The sequence below is a fragment of the Salminus brasiliensis genome, chromosome 13 (assembly GCF_030463535.1).
Source record: "Salminus brasiliensis chromosome 13, fSalBra1.hap2, whole genome shotgun sequence".
NCBI lineage: Eukaryota > Metazoa > Chordata > Actinopteri > Characiformes > Bryconidae > Salminus > Salminus brasiliensis.
In genome coordinates this window covers 6,192,736-6,218,177 of record NC_132890.1, presented here as the reverse complement: position 1 = coordinate 6,218,177, position 25,442 = coordinate 6,192,736, and the positions used below count along the sequence as shown (strand labels likewise).

The 25,442-nt window shown below is 42.1% G+C and overlaps 2 protein-coding genes across 3 annotated transcripts; one reads left to right on the top strand and one right to left on the bottom strand.

The window, feature by feature from the left end:
• The first annotated feature begins 11,059 nt into the window (after window positions 1–11,059).
• LOC140575437 (protein FAM180A-like) lies at window positions 11,060–14,308 on the top strand. Its single transcript, XM_072695755.1, has 3 exons — window positions 11,060–11,147; window positions 13,761–13,858; window positions 13,982–14,308. The coding sequence occupies exons 1-3, from the start codon at window positions 11,060–11,062 to the stop codon at window positions 14,306–14,308; spliced, it is 513 nt and encodes a 170-aa protein (XP_072551856.1).
• A 371-nt stretch (window positions 14,309–14,679) lies between these two features.
• On the bottom strand, window positions 14,680–24,994 carry LOC140574955 (solute carrier family 23 member 1-like). Of its 2 annotated transcripts, none has more exons than XM_072695050.1 (12): window positions 24,830–24,994; window positions 22,829–22,969; window positions 21,909–22,066; window positions 19,355–19,514; window positions 18,973–19,154; window positions 18,061–18,181; window positions 17,807–17,963; window positions 17,454–17,707; window positions 17,181–17,345; window positions 16,963–17,071; window positions 16,084–16,179; window positions 14,680–15,979 (listed from the first exon to the last, which is right to left on the bottom strand). In XM_072695050.1, the coding sequence occupies exons 1-12, from the start codon at window positions 24,875–24,877 to the stop codon at window positions 15,717–15,719; spliced, it is 1,854 nt and encodes a 617-aa protein (XP_072551151.1). In that variant the 5' UTR covers window positions 24,878–24,994; the 3' UTR covers window positions 14,680–15,716. The 2 variants fall into 2 exon arrangements, with proteins under 2 accessions (XP_072551151.1, XP_072551152.1); XM_072695051.1 differs by lacking the exon at window positions 24,830–24,994 and adding an exon at window positions 23,155–23,255.
• Window positions 24,995–25,442: the final 448 nt, after the last annotated feature.

Genomic DNA, 25,442 nt, shown 5'->3' with positions numbered 1-25,442 from the left:
TGTATCCAACAAGCTAAACTGTCCAGTCTTAAACAAGGAGTAACTTCAGACCCTGTCAAAACCAATGGCAGAAAGTCTAGAAAACTAGACAGACAGTAAAAGAAACAAGGTCTTTCCATGTGTGGAATATTCTTTGATCTTTAAATGTACACATGGTACATACAAAAGCCTTGGTCTTATCTTCTGAGCTTTATGTTCTTCTCATTTAGAATTCAGGATATTTCTTGGAAATGCTCAAGCCCTGATGGAAGAGATAAATCCACTGCACATGCTTACATGATTCTGAACACATTTCTGGTCTACTAAACCTTGGTGGAGAGTGAGAAGGTCCCAGGTTCAATAAATGCTGCCTGACTTGATGCCCTTTAAATTGATCCAATACAAACTTTACATGCATCTGAAGCAAACTGTAGAAATAATCATTAGGGAAATGTGCTGTAATTAACCTATTAAGTTTTTCACAATCAAATTGCTGTAATAAGAACTCCGGCTGTTTGACCTTATTCCCCTTATTGAATCAAGTGTGTGATGCACTTATATATGTATATTCACTCTGTGGCATTTTCATTAAATATCATTTTCTGAAAGCTGTAAAAAATCTACGTGTGCTGATGTGACTGTTAAGGCTTAGAATTACCCTAACTGGGCGAGTCAACCAGCAGGTTGACTTGCAAATATGCTTCCAGAACAGGTCAAAAGTTCAAGGACACAATTGTATCATTATTTTGCAAATGCATTTCTTAGCATGCCTGTAAAAGATGTTAAAAAGATCATGTTTGAGAAGCTTTTTAAGATTGTGTCCTCTCTCAGGCTGTAGACATCAAGATATCATTAAAGAGCATAAGTTCTATGTGCCAGATGGTCTTTTTTGAGGGAGTGTCTGACCACGTTAGCCATGTGCTAATGCTCCGAGCGACTGTTAAATGAGGGATTTCCTCTCAGGTCAGAACGGCTGGCGTTGGTCCTGCATCAAGAAGCCCAGCAGGAGATGGGATCGTAACACAAGTAATGGCTTTGGACTGCAGCCTCGCAGCCAGCCACACTGCTTTCAGTGGTCACTTAGAGTGAAGGTCAGAGTCTGGCGGCCACAGTGAAAAAAAAAAGCCAGAGAGTTGGGCCTTGAATCTGTGGAGCTAATGGGGGAGAACATAAACCTAGCCGAGGAGCAGCGGTACCGGAGAATCTCAGAGGGAATGTAAAAATGAAGAAAAGACTCGAAAGGGATATGTGATAATGGTTTTATCATTTAGTTGCAAACGTTTGCAAACGCAATATTACCGTGCTAGCATGTAGCCTCCATAGCTTAAAAGGCAGCTTTGAATTACTGGCCGATTAATCTCTGCCCACACAGTTGACCATTTTCAAGCAGTGGAATGGAAAATGAAGGGCTGAACAGTCCTTTCACATATGTGGTTTCACTCCTCTTTTACTGGACCATCTTAGTGACCTCCTCTTCCACTCATAACCATCAGCGTTTCACTCCAACTTAAAGGTGAATCTCTGGACACTGCAGCAGATCCTGCTAAAGTGGTGGACGAAGAGAGGCACTTGGCCGCAAAAGAGGGGTGGACTAAAAGGCCACGTAAAGAACCTGTGTCCGCCGTCTGCAGTGCGCTGCAGCTGGATTGTCTGACACCCCAGGGAGAGGGGTTGGGGACTGAGGCAAGAAGATCAGGATGTCCAGCAGACTTTATTAGAGTCCTTGTCTCCACAGGGAACATCCTCGCAAACTCCAAACACTCTCAGATAGTGAGAGCGGGGAAGTAATATGATCTCTCAGGAGCTCCCCTCTGCTAAATGTCATGTTTATCATCTTGGAAATTGCATTGAATTAAAACTGTAAAAATGGAGTCGCTTCAGCCTCAGCTTCAAAACCACAGTTCTACAACATGGTCATAACCCAGAGAACATGCCATGTGGGGCCTGTATGGTTACCCCAAATGGGAACCAGAAACTTTTGTCCATGGGTTCCAGGTTGGCCCCACATATAGATGCCCAGCAGGGTCAGCGATGGGACCAGGATGGGTTATACAAACATGGGTCATCTGGGTTGTACACTGAACATAGGGCCTAGATGGGACCCATGTGAGATTAGGGTGGGCTATAGCGTTAACAATACATGTACAAACCCACTCAGAGCCCATGCCTACCTGGAACCCACCTGGAACCCACCTAGCCCACATTTTACCCATGTGAGCTCCACATGAGCATGTTGGCTGGGAGGGGTTATTTAGAGCAGTGCCAAAGTACAGGGTTGTTTTATACGGATTCTATAACACGAGGGCTGCAGATTGTATGCCAAAACAGGTTGAACTCTGCTTGTTTAATCAGTTGGTTTCAGTTGAAACTGTAGTGCAGATGTTTTCCTCCTCTGTTGGAACAAAAACCTTCAGCCACACCAGGCCTTTGCGGATAAGTTCAGACACCACTGTCACAGAAGAAATAAAGAACAGTTTAACATTAACACAATGTGCTTTAAAATAAAGTGTTTTATGTCTATGTGTATAGGCTTGGATGTTCAAAGATCATAACAAATTGTGATGGCTGGACGACTGGGTCCAGTGATGTCCAAAACATCAAGCAGGTCTTGTGAGGTGTTCCTGATATCCTCAGGTCTGGTCAGGGAATACCAAAAGTGGTCCAAAAAAGGATAACTGGTGAACGAGCGACAGGGTCATGGGCACCCAAAGCTTGCAGATGCAATCCATGGAGGATTCACCTCGCAACTTAGATGACTTAACAGATCTGCTGCTAATTAATCTCATGACAGATTAACAGGATCTCATAAAATTAGTATATACATATGGCTAAAAGTGTATCCAAAAGTAATGTTAATAAAACTTTACTGTAAAATCTTTTAGTAAAATCTTTTTTTTTATTCACACCACAGCTCCCATTCGCTGGTGGCGCTGTCTGCCATGTACCCGAAGAAGAATTGAGAAAACAGTGTCGCAACAGCTATGATCATGCTACTTATCTCTGTTATAGAGCTTCTAAAAAGAAATTAATGGTTGGATGCTCCTGCAGAAACTCAAAGAACTTCACATTCGACTACAGTTAGAGTTAGGTTAGAGTTAGAAAAAGTTAAGGTGTAGGAGGTTAAGTTTAGGTTTAGGTGGTATTTTTCTGAAGACCAGGCTTAACAGATACCACCAGACACATTCAGAAGTCTTGTGGACTGTTTTGGCCGTACAAGGGGATCTACTCAATATAAGACAGGCTTTGTAGTTACTGTATCATTAAGAATGTACAGTAGGTTGAGCAACCCATTTAAAACCTCAGTTCTGAAATCTCCATTTTCATCACCTGGTTTAACCTATTATCAGTTACTGTCAGAGATGTATGGTAACAAAGTAGAACTTCTTCACTACTGTACTTAAGTACTAAAATGCTGTATCTGTTCTCTACTGGAGTATTATTTCTTCTCCTACTTCCACTTTTACTTCACTACATATTATTTATGTGCTGCATCGTTACTCTTTACAATTCTAAAAATGGTACGAATCATTTCAAACCCACATTATCACCGCCAGAGCGCTAGATGGCACTGTCACCAGGTTTGATGAAGAGGCCCCTCACCGAGTTAATTGTAGACTCCATGTACATGAACTCCGTCTTCTACAATCCTGTCCTTGTACAACAGCCAAAGATACTGTGACAGTCCTTGAGTCTGAGCATTTGAAATAATATAAACAATGATAATCAGACTTTTGGCTGCTTTCTGTAATAACTACAGAACACAGTACTGTACTTTTACTTTCAGAAGAAACTACTTGCAACACTTAAGTACAAAACATTTTGAATATTTTAGTACTTCCACTAAAGTATGGAGCTTAAAGATCACTTTTACTTCAACTTCTTCACTTATTTCATAGAGTTGTACTTGTACTTTTACTCAAGACTGGCTCTCTAGTACTTTATATGTGTCTGGGTATTGTCTTCTTTTCCAAATATTCCATCATTTTTGAGGCAGAATTGCTTCACAAAAGTCATCAAGTGTTGTGGAAAAACAATAAAGGAGTGCAGATGGGTCATTGCACTCCCATCCCTAGCTTGGGTTCTGCTCTTTAACATTTGAGTGTGGAGGCAATTTTCTAAGAAGCTTGCTAAACATCTCACATGTCGTCAACAAATGTCAAAATAACAGTTATCCCAAAACTCATTGTCAGCTAATCATTATCATCATTTGTGTTTTGGGTCTTGGAGCAATTATAGCCCTTAGTTACGCAGGGAACGGAAAAAACAGGTCATTTGTCAGCATAATTGTTCTCGGTGCGGCGTCCAAAGCTTATTTCCACCCCTGCTATTTTCAGAACTTGCTGGATGCTGTGAATACAGTTTGTCCAAGAAGCCCCATCTTTTCACATCAGTTTTTGGGTTCTCTTTCTTTCTTTCCTTCTTTTTTTTCAGCTTTTCGTGTGAGTGATTACAGTGACCACCATCTATATGAGGAACAGATGGGTGTTGGTTTGCTGGCCACGTCTGGCATTGTGTGTCAAGAACAGTCAGCATCTCCAGTCAGATTGAAGGAATCTTGCTAAATGATTTAGGTGAACGGGAGGGAACTCAGAATGAAGACTGAGGACAGAGAGATAACGGCAGATGGCTTCCACAAGATTCCCGTTCTCCGTGGAAACTGATATGCAGGTGCCAAGAAGTGTATACTCAGCAGGGTGAAGGATGCACAAAAATGCAGGTTTGAGGTCATGTGTGTTCTTCAACTGTCAGCTCTGGGAAAATGAGCAGACAATGTAGACAGAAACTGAAGAAGCATTTTGTCAGTGATACTTTTACACTGATTATCCCATAATACTTCCCTTCACATTCAATGGAACATGCCAAATGAGGAATTTAAATATAAAAAAGGCCATGGAAGTGTTTCCATGGTCACAGAGTATGTGCTGTAATTGATCTGTTATGTAGGTACTGAGCTCTGATGGACTAATTCTGTTAAACAATTTGCTAAATAAATCCAGAATAAATGCAAACACTGTGGGTAACAGAAAGTGACCGTGGGAGGGTCTTGTGTTTTTTGGCTCATCACTTCATTTTCCAATAGCTTTATTGTGTATTATTAGTTCCCACCTGCTAAGAAACAGATGGTAGGCTGAATGCATGCCCAAGAAACGTCTACATAACACGATTATGTTCATTCATATATTGTTATTAAATGTATGAGCTTATTAAATGCATTGGGAGGTTGTGTTTTGTGAATTTCAGTCATTTTATATTGAACAAGGACACAGTGGTATTGGTGTGACGTGACTAAAGCTAAATACACTCTAAAAATGGCGAAAGTAATTATTTGGCAACACAGTGCTAGGTAAATATTGGACAGAACACTTGATAGGTTATTTGAACAGCCTGGTCGTACATATGTGACTAAAAGACCATTCTAGGATTTGTACAATGTGTACTAAAAATAGTTCAACCCTCATACATCTGCACAAAGTACTGAATCAACCCAGATACACCGAAATCAAGTGATCTAAACATAGAGTGTTTCTAAGCAAACTGTGAAATTTTATTACCTGAACCTAAACCTCAACTTAACCAAACCTACACCTCAACCTTAACCTAAACCCAAACCTAGCCTACTACACCTCAACCTAATTCGAACCTGAACCTAAACCTCAACTTAACTGAACCTACACCTCAACCTAGTTCTAACCTCAACCTAAACCTAGACCTAGCCTACTAAACCTAAACCTAGCCTACTAAACCTAAACCTAGCCTACTAAACCTAAACCTAATTCTAACCTTAACCTTAACCTTGACCTATACCTAGCCTACTACACCTCAACCTAATTCGAACCTGAACCTAAACCTCAACTTAACTGAACCTACACCTCAACCTAATTCTAACCTCAACCTAAACCTAGACCTAGCCTACTAAACCTAAACCTAGCCTACTAAACCTAAACCTAGCCTACTAAACCTAAACCTAATTCTAACCTTAACCTTAACCTTGACCTATACCTAGCTTACTACACCTCAACCTAATTCGAACCTGAACCTAAACCTCAACTTAACTGAACCTACACCTCAACCTAATTCTAACCTCAACCTAAACCTAGACCTAGTCTACTAAACCTAAACATAGCCTACTAAACCTAAACCTAATTCTAACCTCAACCTTAACCTAAACCTAGCCTACTAAACCTAAACTTAATTCTAACCTTAACCTAAACCTAACCTAAACTTACCCTTACCTACACCTCAACTTAAACCTAAACTTAACCTACTACACCTAAACCTAATTCTAACCTTACCCTAAACTTAACCTAGCTACTACACCTAACCCTTACCGTAACCATAACCTATGATGCAGCATCCCTGTTTTCTCAATTCTTCTTCAAGGACATGACAGGCTGGGTTGTGTGTATTTGGCAACACAGCGCCACCAGTGGACGGGAGCTTCATGTGACTCATAAATGTACAAATGTCTCAGGGTGCTGTATAGTGGTATATGTACAAATTTTATGAGAGCTTGTATTTGAATCCAGCTTACTGTGTTAAATAATTTAACCATTGTGCTGGTGCTGGGTTATTTTCTCCTGTTGATGGATATGTATAATAATAATAATAATATACACTACAGACAGTGGGGTGAGGAATACTAAACCAAGGGTCGGGTGACTATAAAAAAAACCTCAATATTCTACCCAACTAGCTGAACTCTGCACTTGGTATAAAAATATACCCCTGCAAATATACCCCCAGGAATCATACCCTCTTGTGGAGAATGTTCACCTGTGAGTGAATGAATGAGTGAGTGAGTGAGTTACAAGCCAGATCCATCAGGTACTTTGCATCTTAAAATAATGCAGTGGCTAAAATAAAGTTGTAGATATTCTACTAGTTCTAGATACAAGGTTGATCTAGTTCCATTAAGATCCCAAAAATCCAAGAAAGACAAATTCTTCTCCTATAAAGTTACTATAATCCTCCTATAAAGGGACTAATCGGGACTAATGTTTCTACTCCAGAAACATCAGATGTTCTGGGAATATGATCACATCTTTTTTCTGAGACTCATTTTAGAATCATCTACAGCTCATTTCTCAATGTTTCTTTCCTTTTTGGGCAGCTTGATATTTTTGTACTGAATATTTGAACACTGTGGAGTTGCACTGGACTTGCATATTCAAATAATTTCATACCTTTATCTGCAATCAGATTAGTTTCATATCATGATTAAAATACTGATTCTGAACCTTTGAACATCATTGTATGTGTGTTCTAGATTCCCTATATTTACAGCTTGCAGTCAGGCTCCTGGAAAAATGAATGGAACGGAAATAGAGGGATATTTTAGTGAACTCCGTCCTAGAAAACTTTCCCATGGTAGAGCTGAGGGGGTGATGGCAGGGAAACTGATCTTGCTGTTTTGACTAACTCCACATGCACAAATTCTTCTCCTTTCCATCCTCTTCAGAACATCTGGAGCAAAATATCATAATTTACTCTTTTTTAAGCGCTATAAAGTTTAAGAAAATAATGACAGTACTATATTTTACTATACTTCATAGATTCTTGAACTTGGCATGCAAGGATTTACAAAAGCAATATATAAAACATGGCAAGGAGACCCACCACCGTTCTATCGTGTACTCCTCTCCTCCCTTTAGCTGCAAAGCTCCATAGCTAAATAATCCACAACACTCCTGAAGCATGTTTCACAGTCTAACTCTGCCTTCACCCGGGGTGAACACTTGTTCGTGGAATGTCTACAGGAATGCAGAATAACTTCTTCTAAAATAACAGGTCAGGTAGGGACCAATAGAGCAATCAGTTTCCCATATGGTCTAATAGGCCTTTACGTCACTTCTAGGCCGTGGAGACTCATTCCATGGCAATCCGAACCATTTATCAGATATCTAACAGGTGCACACTCAGATATAAGTTCACCTCCCCCTAAGTCTGATGTCCCGGCTGAATACTGCAGATGTATTTTAAATAATTTCCTGGGACCGTATTTGCATTTCTTTTCAATCCAAAAAAATTCGCTCTGAATAATGAAATGACTTTGAACCCACTGTTTCTGAGCTGCAGGCGTTTCATAGCAAACTGAGGACATCTAGTGGACCTTTAAGACCAGTGCAGATGCTTCAGGCTCAGGGTCAGTAAACAGTGAATAATAGAGGACTTAATGATTAATAAAAGGTGGACCAGGGTGAATTTGGGCTGAACAAAGGTGCGTTCAGATTGTTCAGGGTGGGTCAGGGTCATCCAAGATGTGTCAGGGTGGGCCAAGGTGGATCGAAGTCAGGCAAGGTGGTTCAGGGTGGGTCAGTGTGGAGCAGGATGGGTCTGGGTGGAAAAAGATGGGTCTAGGTGGGTCTGGGTTGGTCAGTGTGGGTCTGGGTTGGTCAAGGTGGGTCGGTCTGGGTGGGCCAGGGTGTGCTTGGACTGAACATGGTGCATCAAGGTTGTTTAGGGTGGGTCACGATCAGCCAAGATGTGTCAGCCAAGGTGGATAAATGTCAGGCAAGGTAGTCCAGGGTGGGTCAGTGTGGGTCCGGATGGGCAGTGCAAGGCAAGGTAGGTCAGGGTGGACTATGGTGGGACACAGTGGGTCAGGGTCAGCCAAGATGTGTCAGGGTCTGCAAAAGTGGATCACGGTCGGGCAAAGTGGTCCAGGGTGGGTCAGAGTGGCTTAGTCTGGACCAAGATGGGTCGGTGGGCCAGGGAGGATCTGGCTGGACCAGGGTGGGTTAATTCCAGCTTGCATACAATGCTTAAATAATTCAAGGAGACGCTATTATGGGTGTAAAATATCCTAAAGTGATCCATGACACAAAACTGCAAAGACTGCTGTTGCTTTCTCTTTCTCTAATCAAATTCTGCCACCTAGTGGTAGCCGATGACGTTTCAGCTGAGAGACGGGTGCACAAACATAGGCTGCACTTTATTAAGACGTGAATCACAGGAACATTTAGAGTCTCAGAAGGGTGTTTGTGAGAAACAAGAATTTACAACAATAATAATACCAGCTAGTCCCGTTGACTCTTATTGGTGTTTACATGTCTTCCTTATTTATTTCCACTGAGACGTGTTCAGACTCTGAGCCAGCGGGAGAGAACAGTCTAGCAGTATTTTGACCATTTACAAAAAGAAAACCACAAACTCAAACCAGAACTGAGAAGAGAGCCGCCAGAGCGTTACAGACACAATGTCCTCACAGTCATTACTGACTCCTTCCACACGCCTCCCACTTCTCCCACCTCTACCAGTTCTACCACTCCTACCACTACTCTACAACCTCTACCAGTTCTACCACTCCTACCACTCCTCTACCACCTCTACCAGTTCTACCACTCCTCTACAACCTCTATCACTCCTACCACTCCTCTACAACCGCTATCACTCCTACCACTCCTCTACCACCTCTACCACTCCTCCCACTTCTACCAGTTCTACCACTTGTAAGACTCCTACCAGTTCTACTACTCTTACCACTCCTCTACCACTTTTTCCACCCCTCCCACTTCTACCACTTCTGCTAGTTCTACCACTTCTACCACTACTACCAATACTACCACCCCTCCCACTCCTACCACTACTACCACTCCTACCACTTCTACCACTACTACCAATACTACCACCCCTCCCACTCCTACCACCCCTCCCACTCCTACCACTACTACCACTCCTACCAGTTCTACCACTCCTACCAGTTCTATCACTCCTACCACTGCTTCCAGTTCTATCACTCCTACCACTCCTACCAGTTCTACCACTCCTACCAGTTCTACCTCCCCTACCACTCCTACCAGTTTTACCACTCTTACCAGTTCTACCACTCCTACCACTCCTACCAGTTCTATCACTCCTACCACTCCTACCAGTTCTATCACTCCTACCACTCCTACCACTCCTACCAGTTCTACCACTCCTACCAGTTCTATCACTCCTACCACTGCTTCCAGTTCTACCACTCCTACCACTTCTACCAGTTCTATCACTCCTACCACTCCTACCAGTTCTATCACTCCTACCACTGCTTCCAGTTCTATCACTCCTACCACTTCTACCAGTTCTATCACTCCTACCACTCCTACCAATTCTATCACTCCTACCACTCCTACCAGTTCTACCACTCCTACCAGTTCTATCACTCCTACCAGTTCTACCACTCCTACCAGTTCTATCACTCCTACCACTACTACCACTCCTACCAGTTCTACCACTCCTACCACTACTACCACTCCTACCAGTTCTACCACTCCTACCACTACTACCACTCCTACCAGTTCTATCACTTCTACCACTACTACCACTCCTACCAGTTCTATCACTCCTACCACTACTACTACTCCTACCAGTTCTACCACCCCTACTACTTCTACCACTACTACCACTCCTACCAGTTCTACCACTCCTACTACTTCTACCACTCCTACCACTCCTACCAGTTCTATCACTCCTACCACTACTACTACTCCTACCAGTTCTACTACTCCTACCAGTTCTACCACCCCTACTACTTCTACCACTCCTACCACTCCTACCAGTTCTACCACTCCTACCAGTTCTATCACTCCTACAACTTCTACAGAACTACCACTAGTTCTGTCAGGTCTACCATTACCAAAATGTCTACATGTGCAGAATGTGGCATCATTCATGTTTACATCCTGATAGTTAATCTGGTGGAGTTACTGCTGAGAGCAAAACCCATGATCATAAAGAATGTATGTATCTCTCTGTCTCTCTCTCTCTCTCTCTCTCTCTCTCTCTCTCTCTCTCTCTCTCTCTCTCCCACCCTCTATCTTTCACCCCCTTCCTTAAATTTCACCTATACATTCTGACCACTTCCAGATGAGAAAGCTAGGTTGAGCTTTGAGTCTAGGGGAGAGAGAGGGAGGGAGGAAGAGAGACAGAGAGAGTGAGATACAGAGTATCTGTGTGTGTGTGTGAGAGAGAGAGAGAGAGAGAGAGAGAGAGAGATCAAGAGCACAGTTATAGCAGTCATGTGTGAGGGGTGTTAGTGTGTAGTGTCTTTACTGTGACTCTGTGAGAACATCACTGAAGAGGCTGAGGAAAACACAGCTGGATGCCAACAGTCATGATACCCTTGAAGATCATCATCATTTCTCTGTTCTACTGCAATTCAGTCGGTGCAGCTTATCCCAGGAGAAGAGGTAAGAGGAGCCTGCCAATCTCCACCTAACCCTCAGCTCAACCTGCTTAAGATCACTACTTAACCCTTTATACTCCAACAACACTGCAACGGGTTTAGGCCTCGAAATCTCCCAAAATAAGCATCTGTGGCTCATGCTTAGCCAAAGAAGCTCTTCAATGTGTTTTACTTTTTGGGGGCTAGACTTTGGGTAAAAACATGATCATTTTACTAAAGACAAATCATTTCTGTTACATTTATGATTAAAACTGATTGAAAAAGAAGTTCCCAGATGATCACGTCTGCTAGGCTGTGCTTTCTCGCTTGTCAGTACAGATACAGAATTGCAGATATTACTGTTTGGAAAATGTAGCAGAGAAAAGGCTGTGTTGCTCTAGCATTAGCGTTCTTTCCTGCAGAGCTGTCCACTCAGAGAGACAGTGCATTATCTCTCTGCACCTGTTATTAATACTGAAGCAGTGAGTGGGCTCCAGAGATGAACAGCAGCAGGAAACTGAACGTCATCCAAGAATGACAATTTCACCACAAACATCTTCAGAGCTTCTTTAACCAAGGCCTCAATCGAGGATAGGCAGTGCTATTCTGCTATTCATTATCAATCCACACCAATCCACTCTCACGTTTGACCTCTGTTGATCTATGTTAACTTACAACCTCTATCAGTGTTATTTACAATAGCAACTTTACAGGAGAAGGAAAAAAAGCTTTCAGTGGAAGTCATGGAAAAAGATTCGATTCCAAGTCATTTTGGAGTATTCCAAAAGTAAATGCTCTGATTCCAAGAGTATTCCAGTATTCCAGTGTTCTATTGGCCCATTCACCCTAGAATTCTGAAATTACACTGACACACTGTAAAGAACAACTTCCAGAGTCCCATTGTGTCAAAAAGTAAAAAACAAAAACGAATTTAGGCCCCATTAAATGATATTATTCTGGGCCTGAAGGATTCTGCCAAAATACTCATTTAATACATCTTTTAGGGCCCCTGTCAGTCACAGGCCCTTAGAAGCGTCCTAACCTTCCCCACAATATGCCCCCTCTGTCTGTATGTTGTACATTTCCTTGAATCCAGTTCTCTCAGACTAGTGTTTTGTTTCTATGGTGCTCCTCTGGGATATTGACATTCCAATGGAACAAAAGACACTTGGCAAGTCGGAAGATCATAAATCCCAAAGGGAAATGCATGACTTGTTACGTGACTGCACATGGAGAGTCAGGCCTTAGATTGCCAGTGGCTTGGAAAAAGCAGTGGTGTGATCGTTTTCAAACTTTAGGCCCATTTAATTGGGCACAACGCCATCAGCCATAGAGCACAGGAGCATTCTGAAGAACTCTTGAAGAACTGAGGCTGAAGAACTCTTCTCAAGTCCGCAACAATTGTGTAAGGAAGTGCATTAGAAGGTCTTGTACCTCCCTATATTTGACACCATGCTTTTACCCATCAAACTGAACTGATGTGGAATATGTTAGTAGGACAATTGGATAGGGTCATGGTCTTTGGGCAGGAAGCAGTTTAGAAGCCATTTGTTCTCCAAGTCTGTAAGATTAGATCTGCAGAATGGACAGAAGCAGGGCTGAATACTGTATTCGAGGGAGACTTGATCAACACATCCACAAGCTTTCATTCAGTAACACTGTGTACACAGTCCACTCTGAACCAGAACATGTGGCTCATGTTGTGGGCCCTTTCATTGAGCCGAGAGAGCACCTGCAGTGTGCCGCACATGTGCTCCACTGCCTTGATATCCCTGCTTTGAAGCTAGAGGTCAGGACTGGTCAGCTGATCACAGGAGTATGTCAGGTAATACATCCCATCAGTTCCAGACACAAGCGGACGGCCTGCTTTATCTTGCTTTTGCCTTGTTTTCCCAGCCTTCTCTGCAAGTGCCTATAAAATCCACCTGTCAGGGAGGGCATTAGTTTCAATATTTATGGACAAGTCTGGGTTTTCATCTCAATATATGCTACATTAAAAGTATGGCTCGTGATATAGCTCAGGCAGATGTAAGAAAGGCCAGACTATAACAAGGCCTTGCTCTTAATTTCCACCGACCAGCCTTAACATTAAAACCACCAGTCTAATATTGTGTAGGTCCCCATTATGCCACCAAATTTGGCCCTTCCAGGCATGGTCTCACAAGACTTCTGAAGGTGTCCTGTGGTATCTGGCACCAAGACGTTAGCAGCAGATCCTTTAAATTGCAAAGTGGGGCCCTCCATGGATTGCATTAATGAGCCTTAGGAGCCCATGACCCTGTCAATGACTCACCAGTTGTCCTTTCTTGGAGTATGTTTGGTAAGTACTGGCCACTGCATACTGCATACAGTAACACCCCACAAGTTGTCTGATCATCTAGCAATCACACTTTGGCCCTGGTCAAAGTGGCTCAGATTCTCACGCTTGCCCATTTTTCTTGTTTCCAACTCACCCCATGTTGCCTAATACGTAGATCCCACCCCTTGACAAATGGCATTGTAACCAGATCAGGTTTTTGATCTCAGCTGTCAGTTGTTGTATTGTTATGGCTGATGGTGTGTATGTTTTCCATGTGAAGTAGTAGTGTGTGTTTTGGTGAAGTTCTGTGTTGCACTAGAATATGTCTTATATCCACAGGCTTTTTCCCGTCAGCGTTAAGGGTGAAGCGGGGTACGGCATCACTGGTGAACCCAATATTCCAAAGCTCTGTTGAGGATGCCAGTTTGCTATTTGAGGTGGGATAATACATAGAATTCATTTTGTAGAAAATGTCCTGAAGGGCTCGGAGTGTCTAATGCGCTCAAACATTTTTGGGTCAATTAAATTAAATGCATCACCTCCGATTCTGCTCACTTTAGATCCTGCTGGCCGGGCTGCAGTTTGAAGATGAACACGGTCTACTCTCGGTACACGATGAAGAGCTTGCATCTCTTCGTCAAACCCACAAGTTGAAAGTCATTTGTGAGGACATACTTCCCAAGACGTTGCCTGAGGTACGCAGACTGACCTTTGCTCTAGGCCAGGGTGTGGGTGCCCTGAGGAGAGAAGACTTTGAACGCACTGTGCTGACGTTGGTCTACACAGCTCGGCAAATGGCTCAAGCCAACACTGCTCACCAGAGAGATGCCTGGGCAGAGTCCTTCATCAGCCTCTACAAGGCCATAAAGCAAGACCTCACCAGTTGATCAGACATTACTCTTTGAGCTCCCGCAGAGACAATGTGAACTCTTTGGAAGTACGTCAGATATATAGGCCAAGTGCTAAAAAGTGAAAGGATGGAATGAGGAATTTCAGGAATTCTGGACTACATATATGCGTATGTTTGTTTTTGTACATTTACAGGACCAAACATTTTGTAGGGAAAACACCTTAAACAGAAGCAATTCCAAACAAAGCGATGTTAATATTTTTGTTTATTATTGAAGAGTAAACTATGAATAATGAGAGCAAACTTATCAACATAATAAACCATAACTTTACACTAAACTTTCTTAAAGGTGCCATAAAATGCCTGTATTCAGTATTTTAAATTGTTATTTGCTGTATAAATTAAATAAAGTATTAATTATAACTTTGGTTGGCGTCACAAACAGCAGGGATACGGAAACCAAACATTTACTACTAATCTGAACTCTTTTAAGGAATGTTTGTACAGTTTTTATGAACCACATGACCTTTATTTAACAATATAATTCTTTATTGAAGCACCTTAAATGTAAAAACTTGCCCTAGATAGTAACAACACACATTCACATGTTCACATTCATATCATATTTTCATAATAAAAGAAATATCAAGAGGTTCAGTATAAAATACCTTTATTCAGTATGTTAAATTGTTATTTGCTGTATAAGTAGTAATTATAACTTTGGTTGGGGTCAAAAAAGCAGGGATGCAGTTTTACAAGCCTATTTACAACCCTGTTACTTAGCTTAGAATGAAAAACGCTGATTTTCCTGCTCATGAAAAAAATATGAGCTCTGCTCTGATTGTCTGGTTTATGCCACCATGATGGCTCACAAAGTAGCATAGCATTAATTTCAGCTTTCTAATTATATAATAGAAATAATTTGAATGTATTTATTTATTCCTGAGTCTTACCAGATTGCTGTCTTTTCTGTGTCCTTTTGGTGAGTGGACGGCTTAGTTCAGCTAAGGTTGTGGGGTTTGTATGTAAAGACAAGACACGGCCAGGAAAACTTCCACATTTACTACTAATTTGAACTTTTAAGGAATGTTTATACAGTTTTTATGAACCACATGACCTTCTGTTTAACAATATAATTCTTTATTGAAGCACCTTAAATGCAAAAACATGCCCTAGCAAAACAGATAGTAACAACACACATTCACACATTCACATTCATATCATATTTTCATAATAAAAGAAATATTGAGAGGTTCAGTATAAAAGACTTACATATGTAACCCCCAGACAGCTGCCTCTGGTCTTCAGTGAGTTCAGAGCATTTAATAATTTTCTCCAGCCTTCAGAGCTTCTCTTCCAGACGGGTAGATTACAGTTGATGTTATGTAAAGTGGAGGGGTCCTGCCCAAACTGCACTGACCACAGCAGAAGATCCTCATGGCTGATTATAGTGCCACTGCCACTATGATGTGTGTGTCGTTTTTGCTGGGCTCCTTCTTGTCCAGTGAGATCGAGCTGCTGGGGGTGATATTTTGTGGTCTGGTTTTATGTGAGGGGCAGAAAGGCACGTATCTGACCCAGGAACAGGAGGAGAGACGGGAGGTGATGCCACAAGGAAGCCCATAAACCTCATCACTTTCCAGTGTGTTCTCAGAATCGTCTTCATGGGCTTTGTTCCAGGCAGTTATGCCTCGCTCACGTTTCGTCCCTGCAGGTTCAAAGAAGACTGACTTTAAGAAGTATACTTTAACTTTTACAGAAGGCAGATTTCATATGACCTGCTGGAATCTCTCTGAAGTTAACAGAGCTCACCAGGGATGGTGTTGTCGAGGAGGAATCCAAAGAACCCTCCAACAAACATGCTGGTTGTTAAAAGAACCTGAAGAACCTGGTCCAACTCAACGATACCTGAGAAATGGGCATAAGTGTCAGAACATGGATTCTCAGAAAGAGAATCTACCTTGCTTCTACCCTATATGTCCAAATGTTTCTGGACACCCCTTCTAATGAATGCATTCAGCAACTTTAAGTTGTGCAATGCACAATAAGGACCTATTGGCACCATACTGCCTAATGCCAGGCGTGGGCTAGAGGGCTATACAGCCCCTCAGCATTGAGCTGTGGAGCAGTGGAAAAACTGTGTTCTCTTGAATGGTGGTTGATGCTCCATTCAATCTATTTGGGATGAGCTGGAGATGAGGTGGGGTGGTGATTATCCAACATCCTGGCCTCACTAAAGCTCTTTGTGCAATCAAATTATCACAGCAATGCTCCTCCAAAATCTAGTAGAAAGCCTTCATCCCTTGCCAGAAGAGAAAGTCACTTTTTTTAATACCCTTGTTTTCAGGAGAAACCATGAATGAGCAAGTGTCCCAATACTTTTGCCCAGGAAGATACAGTTATTCAAAGTAGAAATATCATGTACTAATATTTCATTAACGTCTTCAAGCTGTAAGCAAAAATATTACAACTACTATAACTTTTATGACTAAATATGGTAATTTCTTGCTTTCTAGAGCATTGATACCCCATGTTCTATGTTTTCCATGTTTCCATGACTAACTTTGATTTGACAATTTGTTGATGAACATGTCTAGACCATCTATTATTTGGAGAACAGTGTGATATTTTCATTATTGTTGTTTTGATCATATTAAAGACATGGTATCATATTAAATATGGTTGTTATACCTGTTGCAATGACAGCTGGGTTTTTTATTATCCAGTTTGGGATGGCAAGCCCAGTGAACATTGAGAATCCGAAGATGAAGATGTTACGAGACGAGTTCATATCTGCATACTGTCAAAGATCAAGTATACAAAGTATATAGCTAGGTCTATAACATACTGTAACTTTGTAAAAAACAAGCTGAATTTTAGCTCATTAGAGGTCAACATTACTTACTAACCTGTAGGTTGGAGATTCCAGCTGCAGATATGACCCCAAACATGACTAAAAACATCCCTCCAATAACTGGTGTTGGGATGGTAGTAAAAATGGCTCCAATTTTCCCGAACATTCCCATAATGACCATGATGAACCCACTGGCAACAATCACCATACGGCTGCCGACCTGCAACAATAAAGGATCTGCTCAATTTTTCCCTTTCCTTTCCTCACACTGCTTTTGCAACCAAGCACAGTTGTGTTGTCATGTGATTGAGATGCTCTAATAGCTCACCTTAGTGATGCCTAGTGCCCCTACATTCTCACTGTAGGAGGTGGTCCCATTGCCTGTGCCCCAGGCCCCTGCCAGCAGACAGCCTATGCCCTCAATGCCGATCCCCCTGTTGATGGCATGTCTGGGTGGAGGTGGGGCACCAGATAACCTGGCACAGGCATGGTAGTCACCCACCGACTCAATCATTGAGGATATGACCCCGGCCAGGATCCCTAACACACCTGCCAAGCTCACAGTGGGCAAGCCCCACTGCCCTGAATGTGGAAAAATATAGAAGAAAGAAAATGACCCTTATTTCTAAATCCTTTACCCAGCACTGAAAAGTCTTCTATTAAATGTTCTACATTACGTACCTGGATACGGAAACCTGAACCAGGGCGCACTCCCGATCACATCTCCTTTAATATCAGTGCGAGCTAGATAGCCATATTGGTTGGGGTCAGAGGGCAGGACATTATAGATGGTGAAAAGGTAGCAGAGAAGCCAGGACACAGTAATTCCCAGGAGCACCTGTAGAGCCAGTCCAAAGATCTGTTACTTTATGAACAATATTAACTGCTTAAAATACCCAGCTATTCAGAGCCCTGCTTTGTATTAATGGACCTACAGGAAGAATCTGGAAGATGTACATCCTGGAGGTGTGGAATTTCTTGGCCTTGCTGTACGTAGGTACAGGTATTGCAATGTGACGGAGATACTGAGAGAACAGCACAATCAAGCATGTCGTCCTGAAGTGGGAGATAAGAAACACATGAATACACAGTGTTTATTTTTCTGTGCCACACATTTAGCTGTTGAACAGTAATTCTTAAAATACATTGTAACAATAACTTGGTGCTGCTGTTGAACACGCCCATTTACAACCCTGTTATTTAGCCTCATAGTTAAAAACACTGATTGGCTCAGTGCAATGTGCAGAGATAGTAGCTGGTCAGCTAGGCATAGCTTTTAGCCATGCATGGATGCCCACAGCAACCCCTCTTGGAATTCCTCCAGTTGGCTACGGTTAGCATGGTAACTCCAAGCTTTTCTCCAAGTCAGCTAGGGTTAGCTTTTAGCCTAGCACAGATACTGTCTCGCTTTCCAGTGGCTGTTGCCCTTTCCCGTGTCTCTGCTTTGCATCGGCCTTGAAAGGCTTTCGCTAGCGGCCTGGGCGTATGTAAATTGGAAGTAAAATGAGCCAAGATTGTGGCAGAACAGCCAGGATTTTCATTTCACTTGAGAGACACCAGTGTTTGAGGTTTACAGTATGTCTCTTCCATGTACTAAACTCTAAGTGTTCAATTATCCAGTGCTAACAGGTATCCTGAGCTGAAGTTTGACAAACACAACAACAATAACTGAAGTAGGCGGCACTCGAAACACAAAACTATTGAAGTTTTGAATTAAGTACATTTAATGCATTTAGGTTTTTTAGTGCAGTATAGCGCGTCCCACACGGTACATCATCTCTGAATATTGCATATGTGCCACACTGATGGCAGTTTAAACTACACACCAGCTGACTTGCAGAACTCACATGGCTGAGATTCCCCAGTGGTTTCCTGCATTCATTCCAGCAGAGTCGAACAGGGACAGGCCAATAAGGGAGATGGTTGGTGCGATGGTCAGAGGGCCGATGAAACGCATGAATAGGCCGATAAGGCCAGAGAATCCCACCAGTACCTGGAACAGGGAGCCCACCATGATAGAACCTTGGAGCTGTTAAGATATAACAAAAAGAGAACCTTATCCATCAGTTGTTCTTGCTTGGTGTCCCATTTGAGCAGCACTCTCTGCTAAAAAGCAACATATTGAAAAAGGTCTTCATATTTTGAAATGTTGTTGAAGTGTTTAATGTGTAGGCGTCCCAATACTTTTGTCCATCTAGTGCAACTCCTAAAAAAAGCTGTGACACCCACCACCTGCATGCGGCTCTGCCAGACATGGATGAACTCAGGGGAGGATGTGTTGACCAGGGTGGCATTCTGTGTCCATGCTGGACAGGCCCACTCTGGCATGGAAAGCAAGGCCATTGACGGTGCAAGAAGAGTAAACGTCCCACCCTGAAGAATGGGCAACCTGCCGTTAACAGAAGAGAGATCCAGGTAAGAGGTAAACACCACTTTTACCTCTCAGTCAGCAGATACATTACTAAATTATACATGATGTATGATACTGCTCAAGACAGGAAACACTGTGACTAATGATACAATTGCAGAGTTTCAAGAACTTTATCAATACTAAATTTTAATTTGGTATTAAAATAAATAAATATTAATAAATACAGTGTTTAGTTTCTAATAACCAGCCTGTAGATTTATATGTCCTGCTGTTCAGGCCAGATATAACTGTTGTGCTGATGAAGCAGATTTAAAAGGATATCAGGTTGATTAAAACTCTGTGAGGCATATAAAACTCTAAGACTTTTGAATTAAGATTCCAAAAGATTAAAACCAGATAAAGCACGCCTTCTTCTAATCACCAAAATTATGCAACACAAGAACTATGTAGTATTATTACAGCACCATAAAAGCCGCTGTTACATGTATTACATTTATAGCCGCCAAACAAGGAACATTATGATAAACAATAAAACTCCAACCATAGTACTGTTTTACAGATTAGGCATTTTATGGTATTGCAGCTTTCTGACCTATAGTCTGCTGCAGAGAGAAGGACAAAGCTCCAGCATGGTCAAAGTCTGTGGAATGTGGATTCAAGTGTGCTGAAATCCAAACTTAATAAGATTGAAAATTCCTATCTAATCCTATTACAGCCTTCAGTTTCTGCAGGAATAGATCTGCACACCATCACTGATCCCACCAAACTGGCCAGGAATATTGTGTGTGCTTATATATGTGTATATGTATTGAAGGATGCTGGTTAGTATCCTGCTGTTGAAGCCATCCTCTGTTCATCTTCTCTTTTTTACAGATGGTGTGATGTTTGCTTCAAGGATTTGCTGGTATTTAATCAAAACCGTTCTTCACCCAACCAGAGAGGCCAGAAGCATACTTAATACACCCCCATGCTTAACAGTTGAACAGGTGTTCTCCAGCCATTTTTCTCCAAACTTACTTTTTTTGTTTTATCAGTCTGAAGTGCATCAGGCTTGATTAGATGTTCCTTTGAAAATGTTGACAAAAAAACTTTCCTATGAACCAAAGAACTATTACAGCTCACACCTCCCATGTGAAGTTACATTTCTGTAACACCGCTCTATCAGCATTGCCACGTACAGGTTATTTCAGGTCACCTGTACCTCCAGTAGTGGTACACAATGGTTTGTTTTAGCCCAATGAAGCGTTTGGGGCTTATTAAAAGATAAACACATAGCCAAACCCACATCACATAAATATCTCTGGATCAATAAATCCTTAGGCTGCAAGTTTGGATTATTTTATATTGAGGTGATTTGTTCTTTCATACAAAGCTGCAGCAGGAACTCGTGAGTGGACTTAATATGCATCCAATTACACAAAAGGGCTTTTATTAGAAGTGGATAAAAGAAGTTTTACAGAAGCTGAATCTATTATGCTATTATGTGGCTTATTTCACACAGGCCTGAAGCCTTGCTGTAGGATGTAGGTGACACAGTATATGCTGTTTTTCAGTTAAACCCTTAACCCAGAGAGGCTTAATACACACTAGGTGTATTATTCAGTAACTACAGGGGTTTCTGTACAAACTGGGGTTGTTCTTTGGTAGTGGAAGTTTGTAATAACACTTTCGGCCCACCGGCTGCCTATAGGCTGTTTAAGGGGTTACTAAAAGATGTTGTGAAAGTTTATAGTGCTCCACACCCCAAGCGTGGATAATTACTGTAATAATACAACTGAACTATCTACGTATACAACCAACACGCAAGCACCTGCTACATATTCCAAAGTTCAAATTCAGTGGTTTCTTATTACTTTATCACACTCATTTATTAATTGGATTGCAGGAAGCATTACTATCAAATCTAAAAAAAATCAACTTCACAAACAGCCCACCTCCTGCACTGCTTTCTTATATTTACTCATAGAAGTAAGAAAAAATAAATAAATTTAAAAAATCTCCCAATTTGGTACTGCCAATCAACCCACCCACTCAAAACTTCCCCTAGCAATAGCAATCCTCCCAACACTAGGAAGCTAAGGATTTCCTCCGATACATGCAAAGCCAGCCACCACCATCAAGCCTTTTTTCATCAGCAGGCCCACCAACACACTCGGAAGACAGTGTCGGGTCCCCGGCGCCACCAAACCAGCTTACAGATGCCAGTACCGGCCAACATTACTTTAAGAGAGCGCCATCTACACACCCAGGGAGAGAGCACGGCCAATTGTGCTCTCTAAGACTCAGGCCGCTGATGGCAAAGCAGCATGGCTCGGGATTCAAACTTGCGAGTGGCAGCACATTAGACTGCTGAGCAAACTTTGTTTTAACAAGACCAGTAATGGAACGAGTGAAGAGACTTTAGAGACATACCTGACGCCCAGAGTGACCTGCAACAAGGTGCACAAGCCCGAGACGAAGAAGATGGTGCTGATCAGGTGACTCTGAGTGAGTCCATCATGCTGTAGACACAGTCCCTGAGACAGGATCAGCGGGATGGCAATGATTCCACCAAATGCGGTCAGGCAGTGCTGAGGGACAGAAAGAGAGAGAAGAACCATAGTGCTTCTGTCTGACCTGCACTCTTTAAAATAAAGGTGGCCACTAAAGCGATACCATAGAAGTACATTAGAAATGATAGTAGGGTAGGCCCACTTTAAAGAAAAATCTATTCTACCCTTTTCTAAAAAAATGATGTGTTTTCAATGGTTCTTTGAGAGATGCTGTAGACCCTCTGTGTTGAAATCTGGACCTTGAATCCAATTTCCAATCGTGGATTTTGTTCTCAATGAAAGTTAAGGGAACAGTTAATGTAACTGATTGGCCACATAATGGCTCCAAATGGTCCAGCGGACTAAGGCACTCTTGTGGACCTCTGTTTTGATTTCGGGCTGCTTGCCATCAACAGCTAGAGCCCAAGAGAGCACAATTGACCTTTCTCTCTCCGGGTGGGTAGATGGCTCTCTCTCTCCCTCCACATCACTTTAGTGTGATGCTAGCCGGCACGGCTGTCTGCTAGCTGATGCTACATCCAGCTCTTCTTTTTGAAGGTAGCCAGAGTAATTCAGTCTTCTGTGATGGTTGTGTTTGATTACTGAACTTCAGGGCTAAAGGCTAAACTGTCTGAAAGTGCATCAATTATATATATTTAATCAGTTACTCAAGGAGGTTTACCTCCTTGTGGGACAAGCGGGAAATGTGGGAATGCCCCCCCCCCACCCCCCACCCCCTCCCATTACCACACATGGTCCTGCAGAAAGTTGGCTCTCTTTGAATAAAGGGTGCACACTTACCTGAATGCCCAGGATGATGCATAGATACCACGGTGGTACATCAGTTACACAATAAGCTAGTTTATTCCTGCTGTCCTCTTCTGACGAATCTGCATCCTGCTCCTCAGACAGCCCACAGAAACGATTTACCACGCCGTCAACCTGGAGAGCACAGAGCGCCACAGAGCGAGGGTGGTTCAGGATGAGGACATTGACAGCATACAGTCCTAACAATACGGGTTCATCCAAGGGTTCTTTGAGCAATGCCATAAGGAACCTTTTTAAGATCTGAAGAACCTTCACTTGAAGTCAAGGATCTTTACAATTTAAAGGTTCATCACACTCACACATTTCTGTTGGTTCATGGTTCTTTATGGATGCAAAAGTGGATCTTCTATGGCAGTTGTTCCCAATCTTGGTTCTGGAGGAGCCGTTGCCCTGCACCTTCATCTCAGGAAGGGTTTGATAATGAGCCGATTAGCTGGCTCAGATGTGTTGGGAGCAAGTAGGAGGTCCTTCAGGACCAGGGTTGGGAATCGCGGTTCTATGGCATCACTCAAAGAATCATTTGACTTACAATTATTTTTAAGAATGTGGTATTTTTAATGTCTGTAGATGATTGGACACTCAGTACAGTTCACTTTTTTAGATTAGAGGTCATGTTATCCCTGCAAAGTAACCTTTTGACCAAGTCAGCTATTAATTTCAAGTCGAAGCTCAATCATCTACAATATAACAACAGCTGGCCTTGCCTAAAAGTATGTAGGACAAAGATTTTGAGGAACAACTGAATCTTCAACCCGATCCAGGTCAAAACAGATCGATCAGTGGTGCACATTCGATTGGCCGAGCCCTGAAAGTGAATCTCCAGGAGCAGAGTGTGTGTTTATTCCAGACTGCATTAGAATCCACCAGTTACACATTGCCTGTGCATTCTGCTTCAGCATGACGACAACAACAACAACATGAACCAGAACAGCATAGAAATGATTCACAGCCTGAACAGAAATGATTCACCGCTTAAACAGAAATGATTCACAATGATTCACGAGTTAGATGATTCACGAGTTACTGTAATGTGTGCACAGCCTGCTTATCAAGCACCAGTATTTATGACTGCGATAGACATCAATCTTTTTTCAGGTTTCACAGAACAACAAAACATGATGGTCTATGAAAGGATGTATTCATGGAATGATGTGCTTCCAAAAACAATGGAAAACCCGCCATGTATTGATCCATGATAAAGCAAGGATGGTACCCTAACTTTCTATTACTGTGTTCTTGTCTTATCAGTCATAAACAATGACTAAATCATTACCTTCTTTTACCTGCACAGGTAATACACTGTAACTCATGTACACTCTTCAAAATAAAGAGGCTACAAAGGGTTCTTTGAGTGATGGAACCACTTTTGGTTCAATGAGGATCCCTGTATGTAAAAGGGATGAGAGTGAGTGAGGGTGAAGAACCTTTTGGTTCTTTCCATTTGGTAAATTAACTCTTGCATTGACTTTGTTAAACCTTCAAAAGGTTTTCGACACATATACAGCTTTACAAAAGTGGTTCTTTTATGAAAACCAAATTCTACTATGGCGTTATTTGAGGAACACTTTGTAGGACCTTGTAGCAACATTTCTAAGAGTGTTCAGTGCTGTGCAAAGATTTTAAGCACTTATTAGAATGAAAAAGGTAAAAACCTTGTGTCTCCATGTTTGACTTTTGGCATAATGTGAATCTTGCAGTTGTTCTTGAAATTTAGAAATGCTCCAAAATGACTCATACAAAAGTCATGGTTTTACATCACTGTGTTCATTAAAACATCTCCAAAGCTTTCTGGGATTTATTTCATTATTATTTATAGTTATCATCCAACACCTGGTTCACAAGATCTCAACTACTTTCTTCAAAATGAGAACTTCTTGTCCCTTTTTACTGTATTTATGTTTACCTGCCGCTGTTCTAATGGGACCTGGAGTGTCTACAGTACAATATTACTGAGATTAAAGTAACCATACTCACAGCAAAGGCATAGTTTTCCATCCCATTGCTCTCCTTTTCTGGACTCATGAGTAGTTCTGTGGGTCGTCTGCAGCGCTTCAAAGACAGACCCTGAAAGACAGTTGAAGTGTACTAAGAGAGGACGGGGGAGAGTGCAGCAGAAGCAGTGCAACGGAGGATAGGGGACGTTTAAGGAGAGAGAGAGAAAGAGAGAGAGACAGAGAGGGAGGGAGGGAGAGGTGACGAAGGCTGCTGCTGAAGCTGAAGCTGATTGTAAATGCAATGGGACCTATCAGCTGATCATGTGAACTCAATTCAGCAGAGCTAAAGAGCAGCTGACTAAAGCCTCGTGCTGACAGAGTAGAGCACTGTCTCGCACACACCACACACACAGGCACACACTCACGCATACACACACTCTCACACACATGCACACATGCATAATCACACACGAATAAATATACACACAAACGCTCAGACATAGTTCACAAGCTTGGCAGCAAAGTCCCTCCCTCTCTCTCTCTTATTCTCTCGTTCTCTCTTTCTCAGACAAACAAGCACAATGAAAAGCCTTCATTACCTGATTATCCCATAATAAGAATTCCTTCTTTATTTGGAAGTGTAAGCAAGTGCA